The 21414-nt window shown below is 32.2% G+C and overlaps 1 protein-coding gene, 1 long non-coding RNA gene and 2 other non-coding genes across 4 annotated transcripts; all 4 read right to left on the bottom strand.

Moving 5' to 3' along the window:
• Nucleotides 1–279: 279 nt before the first annotated feature.
• LOC145011733 (uncharacterized) lies at nt 280–1715 on the bottom strand. Its single transcript, XR_013664242.1, has 2 exons — nt 1349–1715; nt 280–524 (listed from the first exon to the last, which is right to left on the bottom strand). It is a non-coding gene; the product is annotated as an uncharacterized LOC145011733 (long non-coding RNA).
• On the bottom strand, nt 1552–1654 carry LOC145013734 (U6 spliceosomal RNA). Its single transcript, XR_013665254.1, has one exon. It is a non-coding gene; the product is annotated as a U6 spliceosomal RNA (small nuclear RNA).
• A 12303-nt stretch (nt 1716–14018) lies between the features above and the next one.
• Nucleotides 14019–14121, bottom strand: LOC145013747 (U6 spliceosomal RNA). The gene has a single exon (XR_013665266.1). It is a non-coding gene; the product is annotated as a U6 spliceosomal RNA (small nuclear RNA).
• Nucleotides 14122–18305: 4184 nt separating this feature from the next.
• LOC145011223 (putative 26S proteasome non-ATPase regulatory subunit 3) lies at nt 18306–21095 on the bottom strand. The gene is made up of 8 exons (XM_078969886.1): nt 20857–21095; nt 20454–20647; nt 20075–20209; nt 19866–20002; nt 19697–19751; nt 19459–19569; nt 19059–19301; nt 18306–18860 (listed from the first exon to the last, which is right to left on the bottom strand). Exons 1-8 carry the CDS (start codon nt 20942–20944, stop codon nt 18375–18377), a joined length of 1449 nt encoding a protein of 482 aa, XP_078826012.1. The 5' UTR covers nt 20945–21095; the 3' UTR covers nt 18306–18374.
• Nucleotides 21096–21414: the final 319 nt, after the last annotated feature.

Genomic DNA, 21414 nt, shown 5'->3' with positions numbered 1-21414 from the left:
TGAAAGTACAATGCCATAATTGGTTATATTTTCTATAGTACAATGTCTTAATAAAGAAATATATTGAAACTACAATGTCATAACATAAAGAAATGAAAGAATAAAAAATTGTCATTGTCTTCCTCGACTATATGCTTTGTTATGCATGAAAAAGAGAGGAGAAAATACACCATATTGCATTTGGTGGGACCGGAACCGGGACTGATGTCAATTGGACAAAAGTTGCATTTTTTTTTGTTCCATCCAAAAAAGGTGAAAAAGACATGAATGCCCTCCTCGTCAAATAAAGCGCTAGAAAGCTTGTCCAACAAATCAGATTTAAAATTACATCACAAACGGGTCAAAATGAGAAATTAGGTAATTAAAATTACATAAGAAATCATAGTTTGGTAATTAAATCGATAAGATGATGAAAGTACATGGTGCTATTTTTTTTTTTTTTAATTAATAGAGAATGGCATGGTGATGAGCCTTTTTCAAACAAAGTTCTAGTTGTTTACAAAGTTGCCCTCATTTATGGATTTCTGCATTTAGAACAAAAGGGAAGAATTAGGGGAGCTTCAACAGCATATTACAATTTGAAATCAAAATTAACTCATATAAATCACGGATAACCATTGTGATGTTAACTTTAACTAATTTGACTTAAAAAGGACTAAAATAATGTAATTTATATGATTTTGATGGTGTAGGTAATAGTATGTGATTAATAGAAAAATGAGAAATTAGGGTGATAATTTTATCTATCTTTTGCTTGTATAAGAGATGATAAACTGCAGGGTATAACCAAAAAATTAGAACTTGAACTTTTTCTCAATTAGGTCGTTCTTTATGCATCATGTTAAAAAGAAAGAAAAAAAAAAGTACCCAAGTGCAAAGTGATGGAACTTAATCATGTATCAAAGCTTATGAGTTGCATTTTTTTTTCTTTCCTTTTATTCAAAATTTTGCAGAAGTATACTTGTAGTGTTATTGCAAAGTAAACATTACAATTTCTAATCTACTAAAAAAATGACTAAAGTATGATAGAGTAAGCAAGTTAAGATACTGTTTGATTGTTAACTGGTATTGAAGACATGATAAATCCAGAAGTTGCACCAATTGGAAGAAAGACAACCAACAGAAACTAACGAATACAATCAGATAAACATGAAAAGTCCGAATCTCATCATCTAAAAACCAAACTTATATCATAAACTTATGCCTGATTATTAATTGATTCGACCAAACTATTCAAGCATGTTAAGGAGCACATTTCCGTCTATATGTGAATCATATACATACGCATCACAAACTGCATAAAAACTAGAAATAAGTAACAGTTTATATTGGAGGTCATTAAAAGTACCTTGCCGTAGCTTGTGAATCGGAGAAACAATTCCCTAAACAAAAAATTTGGAAGCCGTTTTAGCGAGATAGGGCAAACAATGGCACGAAGTTGAAGCGGATTTCCATTAGCGGTATTTCTTTGAAGTTGGTGAGTCAAAAATCAACTCAAAATCCAGACATAAAGGAATTTGAAGAGCAATCGATCGAGCAAATTAGGGCAAAAAAAATTTGGACCATTTCTCGATTTGTGCGTGTCATCCTTGCGCAGGGGCCATGCTAATCTTCTCTGTATCGTTCCAATTTTATCGGATGTCCCCGAAGGGACGAACTATGATCGAAGGCCAAGCAATATATACTCAAAGAATAGAGTAGAAACCACCAATGTGGGAGGCCATGGCATTGATTCAATCAGACGATAGTTAAAGTATTCGGTTGTAAAAGCCCTAATTTTGACTGTTCCTCTTTTTAGTTTTACCACCTCAAGGTGAAGATGATAAATCGTATCAGGCACCAAACCTACCAGACGACTCCTATTCATTTTAAGATGTATCGGTTGAACAAAAGTTATAATTTATAAATATTTAAAGATATTTTAGTTTTTTTTGGACTAATTTATAGCTTATTTGACCTGTTCTTACTTTCTACATTAATTTGTCAATATATCCCTTAATGAAAATTGTAATCCGAATACATTTGTCTATAAGTAAGTTAAAGTTTTCTCATTTTAATTGTTCACCTTTTCTCGTTAAAATAAATCATCCTTGTTGCAAAATATATAACAAGAAAAACAATATACAAAAAATTAAATATATTTTATCTATTGTCGTCAAATCCTTCAATTCTTGTAAACTATAATCCTTTTGATATTTCACAACACTTGATAATATGTAAGAAAAATCCATTTTAAAAAGAAGGTAATATTAGGAATCCAAAAGAAGCCACACACTTTGTAGCAAGGATTGTACACTGCTGGTCATGGTGTAACGGACTCCCCGATGGCATAACACCAATCAAATCCATTTTTATCTATTGTTGTTATAATATAACTATTGTGGATGTTGATATATTTCTTGCTTTCATGTCCAACATTGTATCTAGATTCTCTCTTGTTAGCATGATGTGTATGACATTTTGGTCACTTTGTTTTTTGGCTGTTTTGGACCATGTTAAATAGTGGCATTTATGGTTTGATTTCTGTTTCTCTTCACCATTTAAATTGGTCAAGTGTCTAGCCTTAATGATATTTAAGGAGTCTGATTTTCCCTACATTCAGTTTTGTATCCATTTGAACTTTCCAGTTTTGTAACCTTAATGATATTTCTCTTCACCATTTGAACTTTCCAGTTTTGTAGTCATTCGACTAGTTCCTGGATAAGTTGGAAATGGAGATGAAGTTTTTTTAGATTGAATTCTTGTATGTGATGTTATCTACTATGTTGGAGGTTAACAGAATGATCATTAATTGCAAGTCTTTTCCAGTATTTGTTCATGTGTTAATGACAATTTTATAAAATGATACATCTTAATTATGAAGGATGAAAACTTTTTATCACAAACTCAATCGTTACAAATCAAGAAATATATGGCCCTGTTATAAAGGAATGGGAAAATACATGTTTTGTTGGTAATTAGAAAGGTAATATTGTATATTCTTTAAGGAATCTCATTCCATTAAACAAGTCTTTTTTAACTTTCACATTATACAGTTTCATAAACCTCCAAATTTAGTCCTTCAAGATCAGAGCATTATCACTTTCAGCTTCCTCTTTTTATCTTGTTTCAACAATCAGCCACATCAACTATCTTGCTCGAATTTTAGTGCTCACAACAAAGCAAAAAAAATCAAAAATTCATAACAATGTACTTATTTTTACACATAATAGCAACGTTCTTGTACTTTTTATTCATAATAACTGTTGGATTAGTGTCTAAGTCCATAACTATTTTGGTATGTACTTGATCCAATGGTGCATGGTCCTTTTGGGTTGCCTTCACCAAAGCAACTTGATTGGAGAAATAAATAAAGAGAGAGAGATTATTATGATTTATTAATATGTTATAAGAATAATATATTAAAGGAGAAATCATATTTGTTTAATTAGTATTGGTCAATAATTAATTAGGACTTAATTTTGTGATCAAGTGTAATTAATTAAACTAGAGGGGTTGATTTGTAATTATGTGATAGTTACAAAATAAGGTAAGGATTATCTTAAATATAGGGTGAACGAATTTAAGGAGATAATGCCTTAGAATTCGACTAGGATAAGGGTTTCTAAGACTTATCTTATGGTTACTTGGTGGGCAAGCAACTAGATAAGGATAAGGACTAAAACCCCTAATCTTTACACCTATATAAACCCCCTAAGGCTCATGAATTCGTCTAAGCCTTCCCAAGAAGTCCTAAGGACGAATTCCTACCTCTCTCTTCTCTCTTTATACCTTCTCCATTTGCTCTTGGTGTTTGTAAGCCATTAGTGACACTTGTGACTCTAAGCCTTCCAAAGTCAATACAAGGAGATTTGGGATTGTTATTGCTACATAACAATCAATGTAACATTATAAACCTATTCTTATGTTAATATGATCACTTGAATGCTAGAATTAGGGTTTATAGTCTTAGATAACTAGCATGTACAATAGAGAAACCTAGATCCGAGTATTAGGGTTTGTATGAGCACATAGGATGTCTTATGACCAAAACCCATCAGTGGTATCAGAGCCTAGGATGGTTTCAATTGTATTGATGCATTGTATATATAAAAAATTCGATTTTTTGGTGTTCTAGAGGCTGGACTCGCCGAGTCCAGGGTGACTCGACGAGTCAACTCGTCAGATAGTGCTTATCTCGGGATTTCTTGTTGTTTTTGCTTATGGATAGTTACCTTATCATGTTAGAGCAATATTAATCCGATTATATGATATATTTGACTATAATTTTGATCTAATTGAAGATATTTATCAATTAATAAGATAATTGTTTCCTTATGTGACAATTGATTAATTATTTTGAGTAAATTGATAAATTGTTTTGCAAGAAATCATTAAATAAATCAAATATGGATAATTATGTGATTAAATGTTAATTTAAATTATTTGTTATTTGATCCTTGTTGTTATGAAAAGTTTCATATTTTCCCCTTTAGGTTTTAAAGTTTAAATTTGAACCCAAAAATTTTGTTGTTTTGAAATTTAAATAGTTAAAACCCTAATGTTTTGAAAAAGGTTTCAAAACTTGCCCTCAAGTTTTTGAATTTAAATTTTGATTTAAAAGTTTAATTTTGATGTATATTTAAATTCTAAATCCTAATGTTTTGAAATTTTCAAAACTTGCCCTCAAATTTTGGAATTTAAAAGTTGATTGAAAGTTAATTAGGAATATTAAATTCTAAAACCCTACTAATGTTTTGAAAAGTTCAAATACACCCTTATGGTTTTATTAATTAATTAAGGAGTATAATTAAATGAGATTTAATAAATCCATAAAAGTTTGGGTTTACAATTTAATTGAATTACAAGTATAATTGTTAAATTTGATCACCTAATATTTTAAAAGTGTAAAATGCACCCTATGCTATATATAACATTAAAAGTCTAACATTATATATATATGTATGAGTAAAAGTCAGGCTTACCGTTAGTAGGCCTCATTCACGAAGCTGGTCTATAAGGGGTGTTTAAGGAAATTGCCTATAATATGGCGATTGAATGGGTATCCACTCTTACCCACCGCACTCTTGACTAGTGGAGGGTCGTTAGCCGAACGGGTAGGATAGGACGAGACCTTCCATTATAAGTATAATGAAATACAAAAGTAACTAAATGTTTTTACAAATTCATAATCTTAGTTACTTAGGCAAAGTGAATTGATGCAATTCCATGAAATTACACTTTGTGCCCTTGCGAAGACGTTAGTGGAGCGTGTGTGGTTTACCGGCACACTAAATGGTTCTAAGCAAAGGTAGAAAAGGGTGACTCAATGTTTGTCATAGTTAGGTGGAGCGTGTGTGGTTTACCGGCACATCGAATAGGTGATTGTAACATGTGAGGGAACCATGTAAGTTTGCATGGTTATTCACACCCGCTTTGTGATCCTCGGCATCCCAGTCACAAACAAGAGGGGCATATCGAGATTTAAACATGCCATTGAAATGTTCAATGAATCTCAAAGGTTCTAGGAGTTTTCATAGATTTAAAACTTAAATTTCTTTTTTCGTTTTTCATGGTGGAAATTAGTGAATCATCATTCACTTACCTTCAAATATTCGGCAACTAGATTACGGCATCCCTTTTCTAGGTTGTAGCGTATTGTGTTGGGTCCTAGCCTTAGTATCTCATTTGGGTGATTTACTAAGGACTCAATCAATCAATCAACTAACTTGAATTTGTTTTCTCCCGTTTTGTAGATGTCAAAGTTCGACAAATATGGTCTTCCCAAATCCCGTGGAACAAGCATTCCACATGAAGATGATATTCCACGATTCGATCGAGGAACAAGAAATCATGCTTCACTTCCTCCTCCTCCTCCAATTATCCTCCCTAACCCACAAGATTGTGAAATTTAAAGGTTAAATATCACTCAAGCCCTTTTGGCAAGTAAACATAAAGAAGGAAAGTCGGTGTGTGCACACGGCTTAGGGATGCAGTCACACATTGATAAGTTAAGAATGATGCGATTCGTTGTCGGTGAGGAGATGGCTGTTGATTGGGTTCTTCAGTCACTTCCTAACTCGTATAGTGAGTTCGTAAGAGAGTACTATATGATGAACCACGATGTGACCCTTATTGATCTCACCTATATGCTTATTGTTGCTGAATCAGCAATGGTTTGGTGCAATAGAAAAGCAAAGTTGATTGGTGAATCTGCCTTCAAGACCTCTATAGATAATGGCAATGAAAGACATGCAATAATCGAAAAGTTTGATCATAAGAGAAAGGCGATGTCTGAAGTAGTTCCATGTGTTGTTCCAAAAGAGTCAATTTGCCAAGAGAATGGGCATTGGAGACGAAGTTGCCCTATTTACCTAAGAGATCTAAGAGATGGGAGATTCAAAAGTATCACTACGCTTCAGGTAAAATCCACTATCTAACTCCGTTAAGTTCCTATTCATTGATTCTTAATACATGATGTTATAAGATTACATTTGAATGTTTTGCAGGATCGGTGAAAAGAAAGGAAGCTTGATAAGAGAGCAAGATGAATCTAATCACAAGAGATGGATCTCGATCGCATGGACTTGAAGATTGGATTTTAAACTTAGATAGTTATGATAGAAAGTTTCATTTTACATAATTTTCAATAGATTTTGCATTGTAAGGACAAATGTTTTTCCGCTGCTTTTATAAATTAAATAAATTTTGACTTATTTATTTGTTTACTTCCTTGAAATGAAATCGTTATGAAAATTGATGTTTGCATATTTCTACAACGAATGGATATGATTCTTAGTTATGTTATTTATGGAAATGTCGAGAGTTTACCAAATAGGGAGAGTTTCTCATCGCCCAAAGTTTCAATTGGACTGAAATTTGGAATCACGCAACTTGGTTGCATGATGAATGAGAAATTTCATATTTGGAAATTAGACAAATTCGTTGACAAAGTATCAAGTGAAGGACTAGGAGATCGAGTACACAAAATTGTGTGTTGATCAAGTTCACCATAAGAGTAACAAAGATATTTGTCATGATTTACTAAAGGCTTAGTAAATATGATTACACTTACAAGATTAAGTATAATTCGGAATTGATTAAAAGGGTTTAAATCAATAGCAAAACGAATAAGAATCAAGTAGGCAGAAAGATAAAAGTTTCTCCATTCTAAGAAGAAGGGAGAGTAGCTTTTATGCTTTATGATAAGTCTTAATGATTAAGAACCATATCTCAATTGATCCTCTAAGTGAGTCTTAGTACAATTGTATGTTTAAGAAGAGGAATCAAGGATTGAAGAAATGGTTAAATCAAGAAGTCCATCATACTTCGTTCCAATAACAAGTCTTAAAGTTAAGATTGTGACAATGAGTGAAAAGTATTAAAGGTTTATAACATTCATCAAATGTGGGAAGTTGTGATGTCTTGAATAAGACAAAGACCGACTAGGACCAATTTATGAAGTGTTTTGATAAAAACTACACTAACTCTTGAATATTTGTTTGTCAAGAAATGTTTATTGACAAAAGAATCTTATATGTCAAGGTGTCAGTGGGAGTCTTAATGGTCTGGAAAGGTTTCAAGAACAAATCAAATAAATCTTATCGATCATCACTAGCACACGAGTAGAGGTTTACAACCTATCGTGTCGACAATATTTTGATTATGTGCTATTCCAATTAGTTAATTATGCATGTGAGTTCTTTGAGTTCTCATTTTGAATGCATAAAAGGCAAGGCACCTTGATCAATGAAAGGTACATTGATAGAAAAAAGGTGAGATGCTTAACTGCTTGGAAGACGTGGTGGGCAGCTGTTCTACAATAAGGCAAGAAATCAAGATTAAGAAAGTTCGGTCCATATAAATTTGAATTTGTCGTAAACTTTGGTTTTAACAAATTCACATGGATAGAAACACATACACCGTTTAAAATCTAAGTGTCATAAGATTTCCTCCTTCATGAAAATGAATGTGAGGAAATGCTTTCACTAAGAAAGGTTTTAATAAGATAGTGATTGTAAAATTGCATTCTCAAATTCGATTATGGTCACGGTATCCCTTTCCATGATTTGAATTGTGAGGTTTCGCAATAAGTCTTAATTGTTTAAGGCACACATATGAACTATCTAAGGCAAAGGTGTATAAGTTCAAGAAGCCTTGATAAAAGATTATCAAAGCATTAAGTATTAGAAACATGGAAATTCAATAGGTATTGTTTTTCTGAAAGTTAAGATGTTTATGAATACATATCGAAGCTAGTGGGAGCATAAGTGTTATGTTTTATAGTAATCATCATGATAGTGGGAGCATAAAAGTTATGATTGTATGATTATTATGGAAAGTATTGCAAGTTGGCAATATTAATTATAGAAAAACAAGAGTTATGCCTTGCAAAGTCGTAAGGGTTGTAAAGTTGTTTTGCTATAATTAAGGGAGAGAATATTATGCTTCATTTCAAATCTAAAGGCTTAGGTTGAGAAATGTTAATAAATTTAGTCAAAGGTACATAGTGTGTTCTTAAAATTTTGATTATGATTACGGAATTCTTTTTCACAATTCGAATTTTGAGAACATAGCAAATAAAACATTGTGTGTCGTGTCCCATACACTTCGGGTATAGGATCGATTGCAAATGCTTTAATATTTGACCATTCTAAAATTTTCAAAATGTCTAGCACATTTAGAGGAAAAAGGGACTAGAATTGGTTTTGACTGAAATAGTTAAACAACTATCAAAGGACAATCCAAAGTTCGACGAGGATTGGTTGTTTGTGAGTAGTTGGAAGCATGGTATTGAATGGACCATATCGACCTTATTGTGAATAGATAAGATTCTATTAAGAATAAGTTGTCATATGGAAAATATGGAAACGTGTCCATATTGGGAATTGAATATTGAAAAATCTATGTCTAGATTAGAAACTTTTATGCAAAAGGATGTTCAAAGGAATGTACTTTGAATGAGAAACATCATATCTAAGGAATTGTCTTGTAACAATCTCCGATAGAAGATTTTGTAATATCATTGGCAATAGTCTTTTTGACTTTGGTGCAGTGACATTACGAAAGAATCATTGCATAAAATGTTAGAATCTAGCATATTCTATAAGTGGCAAGAATTTGATATTCTTAAACTTATGAAAAATGGATTTGGAGTTGTGAAATGAGAATGATTGGAAATGTGTTCAATGTGATCTATTTCACAAAGTAAGAACCATAGGTAAACATTGTGTGCATGCTAGGAGCATGGGACAAGTGTAATAATTCAAGTAAGAAGTTGATTACCCGAAACGACAAATAATGAGTAATCGATATGGTGATAAATAAAAGGTGTTTTATTTATGCTCAAAGGGTTGAGGCCATATGAGATTAGTATTATTCGTGTGTTTCACTTTGCATGTTTTGACTTCCAGAATAATTGAGTTTATTAAGAATAATCGAATTATTCAAACGGGCCACAGTCGTTCATATGTTGGAAGTAGATCTGAATGAAGATTGTCATGAATTGGTGTGTGGATTGTCTAAAAGAGTATTAGACATAAGAAAATGTTTGCTGCAACATTCATGAGTGCTTATGAATATGAATTTGAGCATTGGATTAAACCCACGCTCGCTTGGATCACTCCATGAATTGTATCACGAGTGATTGGTGAAACGATAACATCTTATATTCTTGAAACCAAGATGTGTGAGTTGTATCTTGCTAATCGGTTGCACATTGATAATATGTAAACGCACTAGTAACTTGGTGTTATAAAACATATTGTTGTGTGTGATTTGGTTAGTGAGTGCAAGCAAGCATTGTATCAAAGTTTATCCGTTCCTTTTATCCAAAGAAGGATAAAAGCGATATCTTTTGGGCCCCTCGATGGTTTAGTGATGACAAACGTAAATGCTCGGTCAGGCTAGGGCTAATTTGATTTGTTCAATTAGTCATTCGTCATTCGGGAATCGAGAAATAGTACAAAAAGAATGATTAGAAATCATGTCTCATACGATATCTAGAATGCAGGAATATATGATCCCTTATCTAAGGACACGCGTATCTGATAGGATCAGAGTTGACAAGGGCTTTAGAAAGCTACGATTGCAGATCAGGATCTGAAGTCATACGCATAATAGTTATTAGACTTATCTAAGTGAGAGACTGTTGGATTAGTGTCTAAGTCCATAACTATTTTGGTATGTACTTGACCCGATGGTGCATGGTCCTTTTGGGTTGCCTTCACCAAAGCAACTTGATTGGAGAAATAAATAAAGAGAGAGAGGTTATTATGATTTATTAATATGTTATAAGAATAATATATTAAAGGAGAAATCATATTTGTTTAATTAATATTGGTCAATAATTAATTAGGAATTAATTTTGTGATCAAGTGTAATTAATTAAACTAGAGGGGCTGATTTGTAATTATGTGATAGTTACAAAATAAGATAAGGATTATCTTAAATATAGGGTGAACGAATTTAAGGAGATAATGCCTTAGAATTCGACTAGGATAAGGGTTTCTAAGACTTATCTTATGGTTACTTGGTGGGCAAGCAACTAGATAAGGATAAGGACTAAAACCCTAATCTTTACACCTATATAAACCCCCTAAGGCTCATGAATTCGTCTAAGCCTTCCCAAGAAGTCCTAAGGATGAATTCCTACCTCTCTCTTCTCTCTTTATACCTTCTCCATTTGCTCTTGGTGTTTGTAAGCCATTAGAGGAGTGACACTTGTGACTCTAAGCCTTCCAAAGTCAATACAAGGAGATTTGGGATTGTTATTGCTACATAACAATCAAGGTAACATTATAAACCTATTCTTATGTTAATATGATCACTTGAATGCTAGAATTAGGGTTTATAGTCTTAGATAACTAGCATGTACAATAGAGAAACCTAGATCCGAGTATTAGGGTTTGTATGAGCACATAGGATGTCTTATGACCAAAACCCATCAATAACAACATACTTAATTACATTCCTTAATAACGCCAAACTACTTTATTAATCTTACCTATAATAGCAATGTACTAGTATGAATTTATATTTTCATGCATAACAACAATGTACTTACATTTTTCTACTAATATGGGCAATATACTTTGTTTCTTGTTGACTTGTTGCTGATGATAAATATCAATTCTTGCATGTGTAAATTTAGGCTTTGGCAAAAAAGAAACCTGTAATGTCATGATCTAAAGATGAAAGGGCTAAATGCATGATATAGAGACATATTTTCATTTATTTGTGTATTATAGCATCCTTATTACTGGCATTATACTTTCATTTTTTCTTGTTAAGACAATGTGCTTTCAACAAATCTACCTAATTATAATTTTGTACTTTGAATTTTTTTTCCCTTGTTAAGGTCTTATACTTTGAAAAATCTACCAAATTATAGAAGTGAAAAATGCTTTGTATCAGGATGGCATTGCGATAATCGGGGGTAGATTTTTCAAAGTATGTTGTTGTAGGAATAAATAAGAGTAGGATGTTCTGATAAACAAATCAATAGCTCAAATTATACCAGGATTTTAGTTAGGCATTTTGATATAAAATGGTTATAAAGTTCACAATAGCTCAAATTAGCATCATGCATTAATATTTGTTTTGCATAGTACAATGATTAATTGGCAATGAAACCTTGACTAAGATTGTTATAGATTTCATTCACTCGATAGTATAATGAAAAAATATGTGACATCCCCAAAATCTCGGCCAGAAAAGACTGATTTTCATTTATTTTTTTAAAATAATTTCAGAGTAAATCCTTTTGATTTGAAAGAGTTGCGGAATTTGTTCCCAAAAAACAAAACATGATAAAACAATGTTTACCAAAGCATTTCATAAAAGAAATGTATTTTCATTATATAATCAAAACTCGGGGTGTCATGTTCCGATACAGACCAATAAGCATAAACGATAACATTACAAGTCATTCAACAAATATATACATATACAGACTTGTAAACAAAACAACTTGATGGTTCATCCATCTTACGCCCTTGCGCCACTTCCTGTAATACAAATAAAACTGAGAGGGTCAGGCTTGGGAGCCTGGTGAGCATATAGGGTTTTCAACCCACAATAAATAATTAAATTAATTATTATCAACCAACAATAACCCAGTTACCCATTCCTGTTATTCTCACTTTATGTCCCTAAAATAACTAACACAAGGGACCTCATCTAAGAATATTTTCATCCGGGTGACAACACATGCTGCGGGGGTTCCTCAGCAATATAAGTCAAATAAGGTAACCATGAGGGGGATGGAATACAGCGAATGAACACCCAAGTTCATTAACACCTACAGGTTATGAGCCTGCTAGCGTTCCACTAGACTGTCTAGAAAAGTTCGTGGTCGTCATCTAAATTCCGCTAGATGACTGGATCAAAACAACAACGAGGCCTCTCATCTATTTATTACACACCAACTATCTACCCATGTTCTACCCAACATATTAGTAGATAAAAACATACATTTTTATACATATTTTCAAAACCTGTATAACATGCTTGATCAATACATTTTCCATATAACAGATGAGGCACACACACATAACACGTATTTCATATAGAAATAATCAGATCTGTAAGATAGAAGGAAGTGAATATACATTCACACACATAACAACAAAATATACACACAACACGTATCTCGTATAAAATACTTCATAATTATACGTTAGGAGAAAGTAACAACACACTCACACATATAAACAACAATATACTTAATACACTCAAACCATACTTGTATTATTATTGCGTTTATGAAAGGTAGTATACAGTCACTTGATCAGAAGATGATCGGACAGCACTACGACTTGCAAAAGTAGTAATCCTCAGCAGATCTGGAAGATCTCTACAAAAATTGAACTTCTCGCGGGAAGAGCTTCGGCTCGGAAACTACACTTCTCGGGATCTTCGGGATCTCGGGACTTGCTTCGGGACTCGGGAATATTACCGGGGCTTCGTGGTATTTCTGACACGCAAATCGAGGCAAAACAGGAGAGAGAATGGAGAAAAATAGCAAAGAAACCGTCTGCCCTCGCGGGGCGTACTCACTTACGCGGCGCGTAAGTCGGATCGGACTGTTGACTCCCCCTTTGGATAATGCCGGATTTTTGATTTAAAAATAAATACAAATTATTTATCAAACTTCGGAAATTCATATCTTCTTCATACGAACTCCGTTTTCGACGTTCTTTATATCCACGGAAAGGTGAGACTACGCTCTACAACTTTCGTTTAGACTCCGTCGGCTAATTTTGACTTTATTTTTATTATTTATTTTTAATAGGCCGGGACAGAAAATTTCGTTATAAATTCATGACTTCTTCGTTTGACGTCCGTTCTCGCCTAAATTTTTATCGCTTTGATACTAACAACGAGATCTTCGATTCTCATTTAGATCATTAAGGCTAAATATCGCTCTAACGTAAATTGCCCTTTTTACGTCATTCAGCGTTGCCGGTTCTATCGCGAAACTTCGACAGGTCATAACTTCTTCGTTATAACTCGGATTTCGACATTCTTTATATCTTCGGAAACCTTGTTTCAACTACTACAACATTATCTAAAGATATCAAGTTTATTTTAAACTTAAATTTTGACGCTTATTTTTATTCTTAATTAATCAAACCACATAATTAAGCAATTAAGCACAAAACACATAATACTCAAATAATACACTTCTATTATTTCAAAACGGGTTACAAAGGTTAACCTAGACTATTAAATTGCTAAATATGGCAAGCCCAGAAACACAGACGTTACAAAATATATCTTATACTTCTCAAGTCTGCATAATATGTGTCAGTTGCAAGTTTTAGCCAACTAACTTAAGTTCTAAAATAAGAAAACTGGTAGAAATAGCAATGTGCTTATGTGCTATTCCTTTTTTTTTTAAGAATATGGGCAATGTAGCCAACTAACTTAAGTTCTAAAATAAGAAAACTGGTAGAAATAGCAATGTGCTTATGTGCTATTCCTTTTTTTTTTAACAATATGGGCAATGTACTTTAATAATAGCAACATACGTACCAATTTTATCGGACCATTTCTCGATTTGTGCGTGTCATCCTTGCGCAGGGGCCATGCTAATCTTCTCTGTATCGTTCCAATTTTATCGGATGTCCCCGAAGGGACGAACAATACTCGAAGGCGAAGCAATATAAACCCAATAGCTTTCGTTGGAGCCAACGATGTGGGAAGCCATGGCGTTGCATTGCTTCAATCAAACAATACTTCTGTATTTGTTTATAAACCCTCATTTTTTTAGTGTTGTCTTGGTTCTACATCAAAGTTGAACACATCGAAGCGATATCAGTCCTCCAATACATTCTAGATAGAACAGACCTAGTTAGAAACAATGACTATTTCGATTTCCAAATAAAAATAGGTAAATTGTTGTTTTGGATTTTAATAAAAATCACCATATTAAAATCATTATAAATTTATTTATTAAAACAACACGGAATGCTATTTTTTTTTAACATGTGATGTTTATTCAAAGTTATTTTAGACAATATTTGACATATTTTATAGCTTACTTGACCAATCATTCTTTTTATTTTATACATGATTCATTAATGAAAAATATAATTTGAATATATTAACCTGATCAAAATTACCAACGTACTAAAATAAATGATTACTCGTTATGACTCACTATCTTTATTTTTGCTATTCAAACTAATTCATTCTTATTATAAAATCACAATACTAGATAACTTAATGAGTTAATAAAATCACAATACTAGATAACTTAATGAGTTCGCATCATTCAAGTTTTCTTTATTTATCTAAAATCCTTCCACTCTTTCAAACTATAATCCTTCCATTATTCTTTGTGGGAGTTAGGCTAGACCCAATGACCTTGTTATCCTCCTTAATAAATGAAGGTTTTTTGCCACATGTCTTCTTCTCCTTTATTTGGACACATGATATTTTCTAGAATTTTTGAATTTTCTATTTTCCACTTGTCATTTTATTGTATTTTTCATTTTATTAAATTAAAATTTCACATTTATAATATAAGGTAATATATATGTAAGGTATTTATTAGAAATGATTTATATATGTAATGTATTCAATGTTTTAAAGGCTCATTAATTTTAATAATTTAAATTTTTTCTCATTTTTTTTATAAATTCAAAATTCTCAAATTGTAAAAATTTCATATTTAATTTTTTTTTTTAAGTAAACCCATGTAATACATGGGTCTCACACCTAGTGCATATTAAAGCAGATACCGATATGAGAATCAAAGGTGACTTGTGGTTCGAACGCTCATAGTGGGCTAATTCATTATAGCCCCTCAACTTAAAAGGAACCTTAAAGCGTCCCTTCAAAATGGTGTGTGTGTGTGTTTTTTTTTTAAGTTTTGGAATGTTTATTATGACAAGTCGTTGATTATGAGAACGGGTATGTCATGTTTTTCGAAAATTATCACTTCCAAAATAAAAGAGTTCTAATGAAATTTGATAAAATGTGAGAAATAGCAACATAAATTTATTTATTTGTTTATTCTAACATCTGAATTTCATTTCATCATGTACAACTTTGTATTTTGGAAAGTCAGCAATGTCAATCAAATACAAGGCAATTCTCATTACAATAATTGGGTAAAAAAATTTAAATATGTTCTAATAAGGAAAAAAGTTGAAAGAACAATGTTATAATTAGATACATTTTTTTTGAGGTAATATGCCTTTAAGAAAGAAAAAAATGAATGTACAACAAAAGAAATGAAACTAGAAAACTATAATAACCAAATAAATGAAAATGTGTTGCTACTTTTTGCATTTAGCTTACGAGATAAATCTCACAGCACTCGTATCATGAGATCATATCCTAAAAATTCAACATTTTGAATATAATTTTAACATCTTCGAAAACAACAAATTACAATCGAAATAACACCTACTTTGATTTATTTGTTTATTATAACACCCTACTCTCATTTCTTCCTATGCATCAATGTACTTTAAAGAATCTATGAAGTATAAGAATTTCAATCAAATAAAAAAACAATGTTCATTTCTAAAATCATGTAGATTTTAAAAAATACAAAGTACAATGTCTTATTGTCTTAATAAGAAAAAAGTTACAAGTTCAATATTGTAGTAAGAAGTAATGAAACTAGGATGCTAAAAAAGCCAATAAATGAAACTACTTTGTTGTTTCTTACATTTAGCCAAAAGGTAATCTGAAATAAGAGATGAAGCCAATAGCACAAGATCATAGAGAAAACATAAGACCTCTAAGAATACAATTTTAACATGTTTGAAAACAACCTACTTTCATTTATTTATTTATTATAGCATTGTATTTTAAAAACTTTTCTAATTATAACGATATTTTTTTTAAAAAACAATACTTCTGTATTTGTTTATAAACCCTCATTTTTAGTGTCCTCTTGGTTCTACATCAAAGTTGAACACATCGAAGCGATATCAATCCTCGAATACATTCTAGATAGAACGGACCTCATATGAAACAATGACTATTTTGATTTCCAAATAAAAATAGGTAAATTGTTGTTTTGGATTTTAATAAAAATCACCATATGAAAATCATTATAAATTTTATTTATGAAAACAAAAAAAATGCTATTTTTTTAGCAAACTGATATATGATGTGTATTCAAAGTTATTTTAGACAATATTTGTCATTTGACATATTTTATAGCTTACTTGTACATGCAATTCATTAATGAAAAATATGATTTGAATGAATTAACCTTTAAATAAATTGATCAAAATTACCGACGTACTAAAATAAATGATTACTCGTTATGACTTATTATCTTTGTTTTCCCTATTCAAAATAAATCGTTCTTATTATAAAATCACAATGCAAGATAATTTAATGAGTCGGCATCATTCAAGTTTTCTTTATTTATCAAAACTCTTCCATTCTTCCAAACTATAATCCTTCCATTCTTCCTTGTGGGAGTTATGCTAGACCCAAGGACCTTGTTATGCATACTAAAGCAGATACCGATATGAGAATCGAAGGTGACTTGTGGTTCGGACGCTTATAGTGGGCTAATTCATTATAGCCCCTTAAAAGAAGCCTTAAAGCGTCCATTCAAAAAAGGTGCGAGTGGGTGTTGTTTGTTTTTTTTGGAATGTTTATTATTATAAGTCGACAATTATGAGAACGGGATGTCATGTTTTTTGAAAATTATCACTTCTAAAATAAAAGAGTTCCAATGAAATGTGATCAAATGCGAGAGATAGCAACATAAATTTATTTATTTGTTTATTCTGACATCCGACTTTCATTTTATTGTGTACAAGGTTGCATGGAAAGTCACAATGTCAATCAAATACAAGGTAATTTTCATTACTATAATTGGGTAAAAAAATTAATATGTCCTAATAAGGAAAAAAGTTGAAAGAGTTAGGATACATTTTTTGAGGTAATAGGCCTTTAAGAAAGAAAAAATGAAAGTACAACAAAAGAAATGAAATTAGAAAACTATAATAAACAAATAAATGAAAATGTGTTGCTACTTTTTGCATTTAGCTTATGAGATAAATCTCACTACACTCATATCAAGAGATCATATCCTAAACATTTGACATTTAAGAATATAATTTTAACATCTTTGAAAACAACAAATTATAATCAAAAGGACACCTACTTTGATTTATTTGTTTATTATAACACCCTACTCTCATTTCTTCCTATGCATCAATGTACTTTAAAGAATCTATGAAGTATAACAATTTCAATCAAATAAAAAACAATGTTCATTTCTAAAATCATGTAGATTTTAAAAAATACAAAGTACAATGTCTTATTGTCTTAATAAGAAAAAAGTTACAAGTTCCATATTGTAGTAAGAAGTAATGAAGCTAGGACGCTAAAAAGCCAATAAATGAAACTACTTTGTTGTTTCTTACATTTAACCCAAAAGGTAATCTGAAATAAGAGATGAGGCCAATAGCATAAGATCATAGAGAAAACATAAGACCTCTAGAAATACAATTTTAACATGTTTGAAAACAACCTACTTTCATTTATTTATTTATTATAGCATTGTATTTTAAAAACTTTTCTAATTATAACGATGTTTTTTTTTTCTAATTATAACAATGTTATCTAAATATAAAACAATTTTTTATTTATGTTAACCGGTACCTTTGTCGAAACATAATATTCTAATAAGAAAACATGTTGCTCTTCTAAAGTAAAGTTAGTGAGGGCAATAAGGTCATTTTCTGATAGATGAGTTAGGTCAATGCTAGTAGCCTAGGTGATATATCCTTGAACTAATCTTTTCCTTTTTCCAGTTCAATCATTCAATTCATGTTCTATCATATCAGTTCAGATTTAGTTTTAGTTTTAGTATAAAAGTAAAAACGTTGAGATGGAGTATTACAAGCAAATCAATATTCGTCATCATATTCTTCATCGGATGTATCGCTATCGCTATCGCTATCGACCTGTTGCTCCTTATGATAATTTGGCGGGAAGCGAAGGGAACGTACAGCCAGATTATGCATATTCAAGCAGAAGGCAATTCTAGAATTGAAAGCAATTTTTGGTTCGTTTGTTGAATAGATGTCTCTTGTTTCCTTAGAAATCATCCATCCGTTTGCATGATCCAACATGGCATCGATGGCACCATCACGGATGGCTTTTGACACGATGCTCTCAGCATCTGCAATTGGGTTTGGGGAGTCCAAACGGAGCTTGGTTGCCACGTCAGCAAGAGAGATACGCGAGTATGCGATGCTGATGTGGCGGAGTCTGTTTCTTATGACGTTGTGACGGAGTCTTACAATTAAGTTGTTAGTTCGGTCGGAGGTGAAAGTGGTGGAGAATTTCTCGGCGACAGTTTTCAATAGGTCCAGATCTCCAATTCTAACCGCCTGAGAAAGAAAGGAAGGAATTAGAGATTCCGTTCCATGACATGTTCGGTTGCCAAATGAACAAAATCTAGTTTTGTGAATTTCCATGTTTGATGGATTTTACCATTCAAAGTCAAAGTCAAAAGTCAGAATTGAGATAGTTAGTTAGTTAGTTAGTTACAACTGAACTGGGGGTTATTGTAATTGAAGTGAACTTACATTTGTGAGGTCAAAGTAAGGCCTCAATGCATTCTTCATGCCTTTCTGCTTAAAAAGGGTTCGTTCAGGAATCTCTCCAAGAAGTAGACGAACAATGATGGCCCACTTGTTGCATTGGACCCGGAAACCAAGGGATCTCTCCACAGGGGCTTTTCGGGCAGCTTGGAGAAGAGATTCCTTTGCATCTGTGTATTCTAACTGAATCGTTCTAATTTTACCCAGGTAAAACAGGTAACGACAAAACTGTAAAAAATTACAAATATCGAATATAAAATAATGAAATGCTCCTGTAGTCCTGTATATCAAATATCGAACCCTCCATATGAAGCAAATATCAAACCTTTTAACAAATGGAACCTTTCAAAAGGATGAATTGATGATTTATCAAATGAAGAATTACCTGGCGATTTGAATGACCTTCAAAAGGTGGTGCCTTTGATCTAAACTTCTCTGCTTGATCATACAAATTGTAATGAAGGTAATTGTGAAGTATCAAGTTTAGGAGTCTTTCCTGCACATCACACAACACAAAATGATTCACCAGAAACACTGATTATAATAATATTACTAATAATACAAATAACAATAACAAATAAATATACTAATAATAATGATAGCTAGTCACAGGAGAAACAAACCTGCCCCAATTCATCATGATGCAACCTAGCAACCCGGTGCAAAACAAGGAGATTACTGCATGTAATTAAACATCATCATCATCATCTTATTCAAGCCAGATAAATTGATAAAGTATGATTGGTCACAATCTAGTTGATAATTGAAAAACATAACCCTTTTGTCACTCACCCACGAATTTCAGAGAGACTGTTGCTAAGTTCATGAGAAAGAGAGTAATAGAAGTAAAGTCTGGATGCCAGAACATCAACTGTTCTGCTGTTCAGGTTTTTCAAACTGGCAATGCCTGCTGAAGAACAAGCCTTAGCCTGCATAATATGAAGGTGAGTTGACCAATTGACCAATTGCCAAGATGAAGTAATCTAGCCACATACGCTCACCTCAGTGTACTTTTTCTGATCAATTAGGAATATCAGCACAAGGAAGTAACAGTAGATCTCCATCTCATGGGAGTGATTAACAGTACCTTGAGTTGCAGAAGATGCAGTATCAACTTCCATCTCATGATCATCATCCTAAAATATATCAAACCAAATGAAAATGTTTATGTCATTCAGATCATTTTGTTTTCAATTTCACCAACAAATATTTGAAGTCAAGTTCCACATTACTATGGGCTGTACATTCGAAATATATAACATAGTGTCAAGGAACTTCACGAAAGAGATGCTTAATTATGTGCCTCTCAGCTTTTTCCATGTTTTCTATATTTGGAAGTTTATTAAACATCGAGATTCACGAAGCCAAAAAGTAACCTACCTTTGGAAGAGATGAAATTAAACGAGAGTGTGCTTCCGATCCAGTTGTAAGGGCAAAATTAAGGAACGGATAGATCACACAAACTTTTAACCGCCATCTTAACGCGATTGTAATGCTAACGGCTCTCAAAATCCAACGAACTTTACCAGTGTAAGCTCCGCCCTCAATCAGTTCAACAACTCTTTTTTTAAAATCTGAAAGCCAATTTTCACATGATTTCCATGAAGAATTCGAAATTTCAACTCCAATCAGTAAATAAAAACAAACGATGTTGGTAGAGTAAACGCACACATTTTATAACATCAATTGTTCCACAACAAAGAAATTAAATCAAGTTCATCTATAAACGAACTGTATAATCAAACAAAACAATCATCGGAATCAAAATTACAGAGATTCTTACGCTGTAAAATGCCATGAGACATAGATGAAAGAGAGCTAGAAGGCGACGTCGGAACCTTTTGGTCTTTCATTCCAGCATCTTGCGTCATTTTTCGAGTGAACTGCAACAGAATCACACCATACAGAATCGACAATCACAAATACAAAACAATAAAATTCTGTTCAGTCATGAATCTAAATTTCTAAGTGAAATCAATCGATAACAATGCTTAATTTGAAAACTTTGGATGGATCAATCGACTGAATGGTACTTTGGCGGGCCAAATGTTAAGTATTTAGTTCCATTTTGAAATAGATCACTTAGATACTATCCAATACAGAAAACGTCAGTTTCAACCCTCTTGGTATAACAAGCTATCAGGTTCAGTCCATACAGCTTTGGTGTATATAACTGGAGGGGATTTTTTTGGGATATTCATCAAAATAAACACTTTCTCTAATTGCAGATAGCAATCCGACCATTCTTTTGAGAAGTTTTTAAAATAAACATCATCTTCAAAACTTAGTTTTGAAATAGTTTTTTTAATGAAAAGTATATATCAAAACTCTACAAACAATA

Source organism: Lactuca saligna, chromosome 8 (assembly GCF_052625555.1).
Source record: "Lactuca saligna cultivar CGN05327 chromosome 8, ASM5262555v1, whole genome shotgun sequence".
Lineage (NCBI taxonomy): Eukaryota > Viridiplantae > Streptophyta > Magnoliopsida > Asterales > Asteraceae > Lactuca > Lactuca saligna.
The sequence above is the reverse complement of the archived record's forward strand: the minus strand, read 5'-3'. Positions and strand labels throughout refer to the sequence as shown.